Source organism: Gymnoscopelus braueri, assembly GCF_963280865.1.
Source record: "Gymnoscopelus braueri genome assembly, chromosome: 18".
NCBI lineage: Eukaryota > Metazoa > Chordata > Actinopteri > Myctophiformes > Myctophidae > Gymnoscopelus > Gymnoscopelus braueri.
Genome location: NC_137618.1, coordinates 12,478,241 through 12,492,704, shown reverse-complemented (window position 1 = coordinate 12,492,704; position 14,464 = coordinate 12,478,241). Strand labels below are relative to the sequence as shown.

Genomic DNA, 14,464 nt, shown 5'->3' with positions numbered 1-14,464 from the left:
CCTGGGTAAACAAACACTCACACTAGGCGGGGGAGGCAGCGTGTGCATGTGTGGCTAATGTACAATTTAATTTAGGTAGTTAGCGGACGCGCTTATCCAGAGCGACTTACGGTAAGCAAGGTAAACCCATACATCAAATGCAGAGTGTCTCAGTAAACCAGGATCACAGGTAAACCAAGAACCAAGCATCAGTCTAAACAATATACTAACAAAAGAATGATCTGTATTTTGAAACTATAGGATACCAGGTAAACAACAAGTAAGACGCGCAAACGCAGGAAGCGAACGCAGCCTTTTTTTTTGTGTGTGTTTTTTTAATTGTTATGTTGTGTATTTACGGACTTGTAATCCGTGTTATTTCACAGTGATGGGGAGAGCGTAGAGAGAAAGTCACGTGACTGCCTCCGCCTCGTATTGAAGTTAATGGGGGGGGGATATGGTTCTCCTATGCACGGAGTTTCGGAGTTCCTAGTCATCTATGCACGGAATTGCCGTTTGTCAATCCGTGCTATTTCACCGTGTTTGGGGGGGCGATCGGGTTGGTTTCATAGTGAGATCTGTCAGCAGCCAATGAGAGCGTGAGTCACATGGGGGCGCGGCTGCACACATACTGCACACACACACAGACAGAGCCTCACACACACAACCCAAGCACGGTTTCATAGTAAGCTCCACTTGGGCGTTCGCAATAAACCTAGCATCCGTCTAAATAACGTGCCATCTAAATTACATTTTTTAAACACTGTGGTCAAGAAAAAACAACAAGCCCAAGTAACAAAAACATGAGAACAAATGACCAAGGTAATGTCTGCATGGTGGTCATATCTAGGTCAGGTGCTAAGGGCTGAGGTGGAGTCTGAGGAGGCGAGTCTGAAGATTACGGCGGAAAATTGGGAGTGAGAAATTGGGAATTTGTGTATTGTTTATGTAACCTCACTCCGTCAAATGGAAGAAGCTTGCGACACACATTTTGTTTCACAGCGTACTTGCATCTGAGACTCCGGGCGCAGAATCGATGACAGACGGAGTTTCATTTTTTCAAGCTACTAGGCAGGTGATTGGATGATCCCGCCCCTAGCAGCCGCTGATTGGTTCGTATGCGCAGTGGTTCGGGCAGCTTTACTCTGTGAGCAATCCCAGACCCTCCTTCCTGAAACCAAATGCAAATGAGATTTCCGGAGGGAGGGGGGTTTACCAGGCTATTGTTTATGTACATTGTGTGCAATATCGTCTCTGTCGGGTGGAAACAAATCAGGATTCAAATTCAAAAATAGCAAAAGTAGCAGATCAACAAGCTAAAAAGACGGCGCGAAGCGCGCCTCTACCGACATGGGCGGCAGTGGCTAAGGGGTAGAGTGGCCGGTAGAGCGGCCGGATGGGAACCGCAACGTTCCCCAGTTCGATCCCGGGCTCCCCCAGAGTCTGTGTCGAAGTGTCCTTGAGCAAAGACGCTGAACCCCTAACTGCTCCCGATGAGCAGGTTGGTGCCTTCCATGGTTTTCCCCCCTAACCCGCTGTCGGTGTATCAATGTGTGTGTGAATGGGTGACTATAATGCAAGGCGCTTTGGATAAAAGCGCTATATATATGCACCATTTACCAAATAAAACAAACAGCAAAAGTAGCTACAAGCTCAAAACGCGTCGCTTCGCACCGTGTTTTGAGCTTGTAGATCTGCTACTTTTGATGCTTTTTGTGTGACGCTGTAGTATGATCAAGTAGGGCAGTTGATTTACAAAAAAACTAAAACAAATTGAATATGGAGATAAAAGGTTTCTGCTCGACAGCAACGATATGCAAAGTGCAATGCACTTATGTGTCGATGCCGCAGTGACCGGCTGTCTCTGTGTGTGTGTTTGTGTTACCAAACACACACTCTCCCATTCCAACTGGACTATCCGGTTTAATACATATCCCTCCCTTCATCACCTCCCTCCCTCTTTCTCTCCCTCTCTCTCTCCACCCCTTCTTCCCTCCTTCATGGCACCGCGGTGACACAGAGGTGGGCAGGACTGCTAGCCTGCACGACTACTGTATGACCATGTATCAAAAGAATGTCAGCCCCCTCCGCAATTAATGGCGGTACAATTTGGCACAACGGTGGAAGAAGTTCCATTTGGCTCAGAACGAGTGCTCTCAGTTAATCCAAAATGTAATTTCCCCCCCCAAATTTTTTTTAAACGTAATTAAAACTGTGATTAATCATCAACCACTAGCAAAGATAATTGGGATTCTCACAGCGGTCGTACTCATATCTCCATCTCCCATAATGCATCACTTCCTCTGTCAACACACTGTCCATTCCTACACTGGGTGAAAAAGGTCAGCTTTTACACTCCCAGAGTTAAATGAACATTCCACATTTTACTGTGTAACTATAATTCACTGCTCTCTTTCACTCCCTCACACAACACACACAATACAGAACTCTGACAGTGTACAGATGGAACCAAGTAGGCCCTTAACGTGTCCATTTAGCTCCATTTGTACACTCTCAGAGTTAATTAACACTGATGATTTTACTGTGTACTGGTCTCTGTCTGTCTGTCTGTCTGTCTGTCTGTCATGGTGTAATAACTGCGGCTGGAGAGCAGTAGTAATTAAAGTGAAGTTGGCTCCTAGTAATTAACAAGTAAGTAAAGGACAAGAGGTGAGGAACCAACACTGTCTCCAATTAGTGACTTTATTAGAGGCCTGCATAGACATCAGGTGACACGCGCACGCACACACACACACACACACACACACACACACACACACACACACGTACGTCAGGGTTGTTAAAATGCTAAAATGTCATGTGTGTGTAGCAGTAGTGTCTCAGAGCCTCTGCCTGGTGACGTACAGTAAACCCTAATATCTATCCCGGAATTCCCCTTTAGGGCTAGTGGTTAAGATGTTGGCTTTCCACACGGGAGACCTGGGTTGGAAGCCCGGGCGTTACATGTGCTCACAAACACGTTTGCAGCAAAGCACGTTCAGACACAGATTTGGCTACAGTAGTGGATGTCCCCCACCCCCACACACACACACACTATGAGAACCACTGGGCTACAGTATAGACTGTTGTGGATTTCTGTTATTTAATCTAATCTAACACTTGAGAACCACTGACTTATTATTACATGCAAAAATGTGTGTTCACATAATCAGGATACAGTAATACACAAACACTTGCAAAGACACGCACACACACACACACACACACACACACACACACACAAAACTACCTTTATATCCATTGTGCACACACACACACACACACACACACACGCAGACAAAGAAATGCAAAACACGCACACAAGATCGTTCATCACCCGCCCCGGCCAGCGTCCAGCCAACTCTGCAGCTATAAGCACCCATCTGTTCCATCTCCTTATCCATCCATCCATCCATCCCTCCCACTCTCCAGTCGCTACCCAAAGTCTGAGCGCTTTTACAAGTGCATCCATCCTAGTGCCAAGCATCCCCATCCATCCATTAATGAGCTGCCCAATTCATCCAGCCATCCACCCACACACACACACATACGCACAGTACGTACATCCATCCGTGACTGCCATCGCTCCATTTACTTCCTTGAAAAATGGAGGAGAAAGCTGGAGGGTATGTAGAACAGAACCATGCTTGCTTATTATAACCAAAACTTTGCGCTTATTTTTCTGTAAAGTCGCTTGTATATATATTGGTAGTTGCGGGTTGTGTTTTTTTGGGCTTGTTTCTAAAGTGTAGTTGCTTATTTGAGCTTGCTTCCAAATGTTTTCATTATTATTTAAACCAGTGGTTTTCAAACATTTTCATGTCATGGACCCCCCAAAATGTATATGTATTTGTCCCCAACACCCTAATGTTTTGTGCCAGGGAGTCCCGTACCAGATTTGTGGTGTTAGAATGTTTAAAAAACATTACAAATATTCCACATTTTATTTCAAGATTATAATTTCTTTAGCAGATCTACAAGCTCGCAATGTGTGAGCTTGTAGATCGGCTATTTTTAAATAGCCGATGTACAGTATATAGGTTTTAAAGTGCTCATGTGGCCTAGTCGCTTCTTTTGGGCTTGTTTTCCTAGACCTGGTTGCTCTTTTTCTCTCACAAAATCTGGCAACGCTGTCCGTGGCTGCCATCGCGCCATTTACTTGCTTGAAAAATGGAAGTGAAAGCTAGAGGGTATGTAGAACAGAACACAATAGGGGGAAAGGGAGATTTGTTCGCCAACCACATTTGCATATACCCAGCATTTGTCCTCTTGCATTTAACCCATCCTAACTATTAGCAGCAGTGGGCAGCCACTAAGCAGCGCCCAGGGAGCCGTTAAGGCGAGAGTGTTTTTGCTCAAGGACAACTGACGCGATGCCAGGGACAGGCTGCGATCGAACTGGGAACCTCCCTGGACTCACAGACGACTGACTGCTCTATACCTCCTGAGCCACGAGAATAGAACTGAATACCTTATCGCCCCGCAGACTTGGGAAATTTGCATTTATATTTGGATGTCGCTGCTACATCAAGGAGTTATGCATCCACCTATTTCTCACACGGGCGTGTGTGTGTGTACCGTCTGCTCTCGTCTCATTTACTCATTTACTTGTGGTGTGTTTCTGCAATACAGATGTAATACAGTGATGTCTTAATACAGGCTGAATACAGACCCGGGATGAATAGGAAAAATAAAAAGGAGAACAATTCAATTTAAAATACCCACACAAGATTGTTATCGAGGCTTTTCATTACCGCTGCCTGAACCAAAGAATAGCGAAAACAGAGATAAATCTATTTGACTCAATTTCAGAAATTAAGCATATCTTAATAAGAAAAGCAGCTAATAGAATAAAAAAAAAAAGTCAGGCAGCATTCAGTGGCAGCTTTTCACTCTGGAAATAACGAGTTAGTTAAGACCTTGTTATTCTATTACCACCATAGTTCCTGCTAAAGGCCCTTTGTGCTCTAAAGAGCCAAAACATTCAGCCAAACAAATAAGGAGAAACAACTGTAACATTTGGGCATGCAGAGTGTTTGGACGATGGCTTCAAATGTTCCAAATGTAGTTTTGGAAAACTGGCCAGAATGTTTGGAAGAAAACCATGCTAGATTTACTAGAGCGGTGCTTCTCAAAGTGGGGTTCCGGGGACCCCCAGGGATCCTTGAGGGGGTTCCAGGGGGTCCCCAGCAAAATTAGTTAACAAACAACCAAATACCATTCATCAATTACTGTAGTGATATCCGCTCGTTTAAGTGTTTTGCCTGAATGAATGTCTTCACCCTGCAAGACGTTTAGCTACCACTGCAGTACAACGGTTGATGGGATGATCCCCATCTATAAACCAAATCATCCTTTCTTCACAATCCGTATGGGTGTCACTGCCAAAGAGAAATACTCACGTTGTCCCCAGCGGCCGGTGCGAGGGTTCAGGTAGTTTGGGTACAGTCCGTTGGGGCGGTCCATTTTGGCTAGCAGCTTACGGATGTGCATCACCTGAAAGAGACAAGAAGACTTAAAAAGATGCAATTGTCCATAACTTTTTTCTACTGTCTCAATAAAGTCCAGGGAACACACTCTGCCCTTTTTAAAAGAGGAATCAGAAATCGTTGCTGTCGGGCAGAAACCTCTTATCTCCATATTTTAACTTTTTGTGTTTTTTCATAAATGAACGCCCTACTTGATCATACTACAACGTCACACAAAAGCATCAAAAGTAGCAGAAACGCAGCACAAAGCGATGCGTTTTGAACTTCGATCTGCTACTTTTGCTATTTTTGAATTTGAATCCTGAAAAGTTAACAGTTTTGGAGATATGAGGTTTCCACCCGACAGAGACGAAATGCTCGTGTCCCATTTAAACAGACAGATGCTGAATTAATGCTGGCGAGTCTCTCGTCTCCGTAGGTGACCTCTTTGAGAGCCAATGTTTTCGAGCACTGGTCTTTCCATCATGCTGAAACATGGTAATGGCTCGCTCACATTACAGAGTGTAATGAGCACATAAACAAATATGTCATTCCTCTGGGCGACAGGGAACACACGCACGCACACACACACACACGGTCTGACATTAACGCCAAACAAGCACCAAATGTGGGTAGATTTTTCACTTGCTGTGTATGTTTCTGAGGCCAGCCGACACTTAGGCGAGTTTATATTGCAACAAAACATCAGCGATGTTGGTTCAGCGCTGAACAAAATGTCAGCCTCGGTGGCTCATAGCACAGGCGACCTTTTTTGTTGTTGTAAGATTAGTTAACATTTTGTCACTCACTACGCCTCTCAGACATTACGTTTTTGAAAACTACTATAGGTTTGTTTCAACTCCATTACTGGATAATACATTTTTATTTGGACCATCCCTTTACAATCTGCTCTAACCATTTTTTTTAATACCATAATGTGTACCATAAAACATTTGTCAGGTAGAATTGATCATCCACTAGAAATTTGACTGGTGAGTAAAAAAAAAAGTTAATTTCAGCACACACACACAGACGGACGCACACGCCTACCTTCTGATAGTAGGCAGGGTTCCCAGTTAGGTATGTGAGGTGAACGAACTCCATGTGCAGGGTCCCGAACTCAGCCAGAATGCTGCTTCCAGCTGACGCCCAGCCCCAGTTACGACCTACCCCACTGGAGACAGACAGACAGACAGACAGACAGACAGACAGACAGACAGACAGACAGACAGACAGACAGACAGACAGGAAGGAAGAGACGGAGAAGACAGGTGGACACATAAATAGATTATTACACTGGACATCAAACCTGATCAGGCATCATGACATGAGGATGGTCATAGCACTGGGCGATATGGACAAAATCCGATACATTTCAGGTTCCATCACATTTGGAACCGTTTACGGAATCAGTTTTTATCACACTGTCAGAGCTGGTATGTGGACTTCACGTCTGCTATACAATTACTATAATGTAAGTACCAATGGTTCTCAAACTTTTACATTTCAAGGACCACCGTAACTTTAACTTAAGTTACAGACCTGTAAGGGTCCATTTGGAATCCACTCAAGTAACCCAGAGAGTCCCTGGAACTCACTTTGAGAACCGCTTCAATAATATGTATGTAATACTGTTTGTATGATTGCATTTGTTCAGCAATAATTTTAATTAACAACAAAATTATACAGATTTTTTTTAATGTAGGAATCGTTAAAGGGATCCGAAAAGGAATCGGTCCGTTAAGAGGGAATTTTTAAGGAACCGGAATCGTTAAAATCCGAAAGGATCCCAACCGTAATCACTGTGGCGCAAGTGAGGCAATTGTGTTTTGAGAAGTTGTCAAACAACACATTAATGTGTAATGGATAATTACACACATCTAATTGAAAAAGTTATTGTCGTATTGCCAAAGGGATCAAGGATTTAGAATGGTGGTTAGTTTTAACAATCAGTTAAACAAAGTGACACCCTGATGAAAACAGAGAGAATTCGCTTGTTAAAATAGGACCTTGCAGCTTTCCAGAGGATTTGTTGGTTATACAAAATAACTCTTTGTTTCACTATGATAATCTTAGAACCGATCATGATGTTTCAAGGCCGTTCCTTTATTTTAATGTGAGGCTGTGAAACCAGTAGATGAAAGAAAAGCTCTGAAGGCTCTGAATAAAAGACTAATAAAAACAACAGGGGATCACACGGGCCTGACGGAAGATTATTTTGTCTCTGACGGGTAGAAACCTCATATGTCCAAATTCAAAAGTAGCAAAAGTAGCAGATCTACGAGCTCGAAACGCGGTGCGAATTCTGCTAAAAATACATAGTAAAACACAGGTGAGATACAGAATATTTCCCAAATACTTTAACCAGTAAGTAAATGGAGCAGTAAATCTTTGGAACGCGTTATCTCATGGTTCTGTGTGAATAACGTAAAAAATAAATAAATAAATGGGAATGTGTTAAGAAAAAACACAAAAAGTTAGAATATGGAGATAAGAGGTTTCTGCCTGACAGGCGACAGCAACAATTTAGTTTCCGTAGGCGATTTCCCTGTCCTAGGGCTGCAACTATCGATGAAGCTATTGTTCTGTCAATTAATCATGTTGTGATGCATTGAAACCCTGAAAGTGTCGAGTCGCCCATTTGGTCTTTAGTTTTGTTTTAATTTTACGCTTGGCTTTTTCTATTATCCAGCAAAATACTGTCACCAACAGAATAATGTCACCAACATCAACAATAATGTCACCAACATCTGCCCATTCTGGTCATTCTACTGACACGAGGTCAGGAGGAGTGGTATCTCACCTTTTGAGGTTGACCATGGCCCAGGGGATGCCTGTAGGAGTGTTGAACGCAGGAAGCAGCTTCTCAGCCAGCTGAACCGCCTTCAGCTTGAACATCTGAGAGAGAGAGATAGAGAGAGATGTACAGAGAAAGGAAAGGAGGATGAGAAGGTGGAGGGAGAGAATGTAGGTGAAAGAAAGAACAGAGGGTAGAAAGTGAGAGAGCAGGGAGACAAAGAACAACAACAAAAAAGTTAGTAAACAACACACATCAGAACTAAACCCTTCATCTAATCCGGTGAAAACGTGATGTGCATGGGCATCCAGACATTCCAGAGACAGGCTCATGTTCATGTATAAAACAACGGTAAACAAGTAGAGAGACAAAGGCCAGGGATGGAAGGAGAGTGACAGCAGACTACGACAGACAGAAAGACAGACAGACTTAATTATGCTCCAGGGCTGAGGAGGTTTGCAGAGGGAAATTGAACGCAAGTATTCGGTACGCAATCACTCTCTCTCTCCCTCTCTCTCAGCCTGAGATGCCAGGCATTGCAGAGTACTGCTGAGACAGACAAACACTTAGGGGGAGAAGAAGTGCAGGAGGGCAAACTGTGTTTGACATCTTTAATGTCAAATTGATTTCCCTTTGCTCTTTGTCCATGGACTTCAAAGTTATACGAATCAAAGTGGAAAACGAAGATTAAAAAGGTCCTTTAACACACCGGGGAGCGTGACGAATTTTTTTTTTTAAATCCGAAAATGCATCTGCGAATATTTCACATCAAACTCTTAATTCGGCGATGTCTCATTCATACAGGTTGATGATCCGCGAGTGGAAAAAATCGACCTTGTTTTCGAAAATAAAATTGCGTTGCTTTCACCGCTGCGTAATGTCCAAGCGTTCTGCGTCAAACGCACAAAATAAACTCTCTTGTGTGTACAACTGTACTTTGAACACTTTTCTTTTACATCAAAGCTCTTCGCCCAAAACATTGCCGATCTACAAGCTCACAATGCGTCACGAACGCGACGCATTGAGCTTGTAGATCTGAAGTTTTGTTGGCTTGAGTTACAACTGTACTTTGAACACTTTTTTTTCCTGTCTTACACTAAAGCTCTTCGCCAAAGAAATAGCCGATCTACAAGCTCACAATGTGTCACGAACGCGACGCATTGTGAGCTTGTGGATCTGTTATTTTTTGGGCTATTGTTCCCACCAGAATATGGACACTGCTGGGGTTCAAGTGGTTAAGAGGCAAACGGACGGACGGAAGGACTGACAGACAAAGCCATCCTTAAAGGAAAAAAAAGGATGAAAGAAAACAGTTGAAGGTCAGCCTGCCATATACTGTAACATGCACTAACACACCACTATCCTCATCACACACACACACACACACACACACACACACACAAACACCCCCCCCCCCCCCCCCACACACACACACACACACACACCCCAACATATCCACTATTAAGGTCATCCACCCATTAAGTGGGGTCATTTATCTGCTGTAGCCTGCAGGCTCCCAGGACACATTAACACAAAGCATACGGAGGACCATTCCTCAACACAGCGTATAAGGGATGAGTCCTTTAACGCAGGGAGAGAAAGAAAGAGAGAGACGGAGAGAGAGAGAGAGACGGATGGAGGGAGGGAGGGGAAGATGTATGGAAAACTGTCCCCCTCCCTCTCTTGAACGAGTGACAGAGAGAGCGCGATAACAAGACGACTGCAGCTGGTGAATACATAAGCAGCCCCTCTCTGCTACATCTGAGGCAGAGATGGAGGTCAAACCAGAGAGAGAGAGGGAGGATAAGTAAGAGATGGCGAGGGGAGGAGAAATGGGAGTGACAGAGAGAGGGAGAACGAGGGAGAACGAGAAGGGAGGAAATTGAAGAAAGGAAGAGACCAGACCAGAGAGAGAGAAGGAGAGAAATAGAGAGAGGGAAGATCATAGAAGGTGCCATGGATGTATAAACCTTGTTCCCATCCCAGCGGTTTTCCTCATCTCACAAGGAGAAACCTTTCTAGATTCAGGGACCCACTTGAAAATCTCATAAGTGTTCGCAGCCCACCCATCTGTCCACGTGTTAAGTGGTCAGATGGGTGGGCTACATGCATTTTCTGTTCTGCTACTTTTTATGCTTTTGTGTGACACTGTAGTATAATCAAGTAGGGTGTTCATTTACGAAAAAACAAACAGTTAAAATATGGAGATAAGAGGTTTCTGCCCGACAGCAACGATAACTTCCTTGGGTGGTAGTTCCTGTACATCCACTTCAAGACACTTGGTAGCAATTCTTGCCCAGTGTGCCATGGATGAGACATGAAACACCTACACACTAAATGAAAAGATGTTGAGAGTGAGAGAGAGAGAGAGAGAGAGAGAGAGAGAGAGAGAGAGAGAGGGAGGACGGGTGAGAAATAAAGTAAAGAGGAGGGGTAGGAGAAAGTGGACGAGTGTGACACGTACATGGGAAAGGGGGGGGGGTGAGAAACCGGCGTGAAAGTAGGAGGGAAAGTCGGCAGTGAAGGCAGACAGGGTGAAGAAAGTAGAGAGAGAGAAAGTGTAAGGGAGAGAAAGTGTGAAATGATAGAGAGAGAGAGAGGAGGAGAGTGACATGCAAAAGAGGGAATGTGAAAGAGGCGGAGAGAGAGAGAGAGGAGTGAGTGTGAAGGGGGGAGAGAGAGAGAGAGAGAGAGAGAGAGAGCTGCTGCTGTCTGGACCACACACAGTGAGGAAAAGTCTTGCCCATTTTCCTACACTGCAGACCAAGCGCGCACGTACACACACACTTTTTTTTTAACATTGCGAATGAATAAGAGGTGAAAATATGTGTGTATGTGTGTGTGGTGGTCATGAAGGTCTCCATTAATCCCCTTTCTGTCCAGAGTGTGGGTCCATTTTAAAGTGTAGTTTTGGCTGAGCACGGAGGAAAAGTCTTCATACAGTGTGTTGCTTTGAAGGGACAGGTCCTGGTTGAAAAGACAACTTTGAATGCCGTTCTCTGTAACAGAGTTTTTTTTGTGCTCTGCCAGCCATCACCCTGACCTTCCCGTTCTAATCTCATACTGTAATAAACCTTGCTGGCTTGGTAAGGCCTAATTTTATGCTATGACTAAAAGATCCTTACTCCTTCCTTACACACCGGGAGCATTTATTTAAAGGGTCTACACCATGAAAATCACTTTTTTCTTGGTTTTTTGTATTTTTTGGGATCCCCAGTGTCTCTTGTACCCCAAAAAATGTTTTTTTTTAAAATTCAGTCATTCCTTCTCATTTCATGGATTTCCAGAATGGGCGTGTCTGAACAGGCGATCTCAGAATGGCAATGTTTATGAGGTCATAAACATTTTTGATGGCAAACCCAATGTTAAATGAAAAGTGCCCGAATCGCTCCGAAACTTTTTCTACCCCCCCTAAGTGGGGGTCTACGAACAAATACTTCGGGCTCGGATTTTGGCTCCGCCCCCCGGAAGTGGGTGAAACAGGCACCTCAAACACTTGGTGGAATTGTTCAAAAATGTTCAAAGTGTTTTTTTTTTCGATTTTGTATTTTTCTTATATGCTTCTTTTTATGCAGAATTTTTCCATTTTTTTTTTTTTTTTAATATATATTTTTTTATTAACAGAATTTTGTATTAACAGAATTGCTCAGTAGCCCCCCCCTGCCCAAGAGGACGTTTTGGTATTGCAGCTGAAAGTGCTGTATAAGCCAGAGACAATTGACTTGGGATGAGTATATCTGAGTGATGATTTAGGCTCAAACCTTTTGAAAAAGGTTTGAGGGACATACACCATATGATATTAAATATCAAATATTTTTTTTAAATTCACGGTGTAGCTCCTTTAACCCAGACCTGAGGCCGATTCTACAAATGCCTTCTAAATCAGTAGTTCTCAAACTTGGCCGCGGACCCCCATATGAAAATGTTTTGTGCCAGGGACCTGCAAAAAAAAAAATGTTAAAAAAAATGGTCTCACCCTAACCCTATGTTTGGAAACCTGACAAGAAAACTGTTCTAAATCCTAAGAGTTTTCTGAAAAACTAATGTTGCTGTATACTGTACATATAGCTAAAATACAAAATGACGCTGACGCTTTCCTGGGTTAATACGATTAATTCACATTAATTTAAACTGCTGTTTGTGTCCATGAGTACATCCACACAGAACGCGAACATTGCCCGGCGTTAAAGCGACGTAATACATTTTTTAAAACAAGGTCGATCTTTTCACCAGGAATAAAAGCATCAACCTGTATGAATGAGGCGTCACACCAAATCAATAGTTTGATGTGAAATATTCACGGACACATTTTCGAATGGTTTATTCGTCACGCTCCCTGTGGGAAAAGAGCTAAATGGAATTTTCCGGTCACTGTAGCCTGTAGCATTTGGGCTCCCTTACTGACACGTTTCCTAAGCACACAGCCACAACCATAAGGACTACTGTCTGTGTATGTGTATGTGTTTGTACTGTACTGTAGTGGTTCTCAAAGTGGGGTCTTTAAGAGGGTCCCAAGCTAAATGAGGAACAGTTTAAAAACATTGAAGCCCTATTTTATATTGTGGCTAGTTGATTGACAAGCTCGTAACCTTGTAGATCTGACAAATTCTTGACAAAACTAGACAAATCTTCTCTTATGAATGGGGGCGGGGGGGGGGGGGGGGGACCACTTGTGTATGTATGTGCCTTAGCTGAACTTCTACACTGTCACACCCCAGCTAGAGCTTTGAGGTGGGCTGAACAGTAGCTGCTGGATGTGCTTATAGTAGAACTAGGCTAACAAAGCAGACATGACCTAACCTGTGCGGCGGCTGCCACTGGGCTCTGGAACAGCTTGTCTTTATGTTTATGTTTATTAAAGGATCCCCATTAGAGACACATAAACGAGCCTCTAGTCTTTCTGGGGTCCTGAACAACGGTAAAAAAAAGGCTTTTTTTATCGTCTATATTTATTATATTACCAACTAACAAAAAAAATATCTATACAATAACCGCTAAGAATATACTCGATAGTTGCAGGCCTAATCCAATTACTATACCAGTATTATATGAGGCTATATCATAATATAATAAAAATGATGTTCAACAAACAAATAAACGTAATGGTGCACTCACAAACTTATGTATAAGCAGCGAACACGCACACACACACACACACACACACACACACACACACACACACGGTATGTCCTCTCACTGTGTTGACATGTAATGGCGCTCCCTAACAGGATTAGAAGGTACTGTAGGCCATGCAATGTGTTGAATGACACCGCTGGGCACGCAGGGCCCCGGGGGGCCAAGAGAGAGAGACAGACAGAGCAGACAGGATTAAGGTCGGCCACTCCATAGATATAGAAACCTAGATACCTCATTGGCCTCTGCAGTTCGTTGGAGCAACTTGTATCGCGGCCGCCATTTTCGCGTAGGCAAACGGACACTCAAAGTGACTACTGGCCAATCACAGCGCTCACAGCGCGTTGACTACAGGCCAATCACAGTGCGTCTTTTCTAAGACCTGTCAGAATCTAGTTGTCCCGCCCCCACCTGCCTCTGATTGGCCTACCGAACGCCCCCTTCTGTGACACACGCGGAAGCTTCAGGGAAGCTCTCCTACGCTAAAATGGCGCCCAAGATACACATGCCTCAGAGCCGAAGGAGGCGTCTACCTATATATGTCTATGGGCCACTCTGTCTGTCTGTCTGTCTGTCTGTCTGTCTGTCTGTCTACGGACGCCTTCTTCGTCTGTTTTGCCCTTTCCTTTGAAATACGGAATCGTCCCTTATTTGGAAATTAAAAAGACGTGTCCCTTGTCCCTTATTGCAGTGATTCTCAAACGTTTTCATGCCAAGGACCCCCAAATTGATATGTATTTGGCCGCGGACCCCCACCTGAAAAGGATTGATGTTAAAACAAAAAAATCATTATTCAAAACATTTACGTTCCCGGATTGAATGGGTTAACTCAGAGAGTGTACAAAATGTATCCGACACTCTTTAAAGCGTGGCTTGGTTTCCTTGGTTCCGTTTTCACATTGAGTGCTGCTGTGAATGAGGAGTCAGTTTACAATTCACATTATTATGAAGTCATTAAAAAGAACAAGAAAAATGCATTGGTTCTCAAAGTGGGGTCCTGGGACCCCCAGGGGTCCTCGGGTGGGGTTCCTCATTATAACCCCATCATCGATATTTTATTTGATGGCTATTCAAAAATAGCAGATAT

General features: G+C 43.6%; 1 protein-coding gene across 3 annotated transcripts in view; it reads right to left on the bottom strand.

The window, feature by feature from the left end:
- Positions 1 to 14,464, bottom strand: part of man1a2 (mannosidase, alpha, class 1A, member 2) — a 179,829-nt gene that overhangs the window by 25,109 nt on the left and 140,256 nt on the right. For all 3 annotated transcript variants that reach the window (XM_080413101.1, XM_080413103.1, XM_080413102.1), the window contains exons 8-10: positions 8,251 to 8,345; positions 6,498 to 6,621; positions 5,382 to 5,475 (exon numbers count right to left, since the gene is read on the bottom strand). In XM_080413101.1, coding sequence (XP_080269227.1) covers positions 5,382 to 5,475; positions 6,498 to 6,621; positions 8,251 to 8,345 — 313 coding nt within the window. The remainder of the gene's footprint in view (positions 1 to 5,381; positions 5,476 to 6,497; positions 6,622 to 8,250; positions 8,346 to 14,464) is intronic.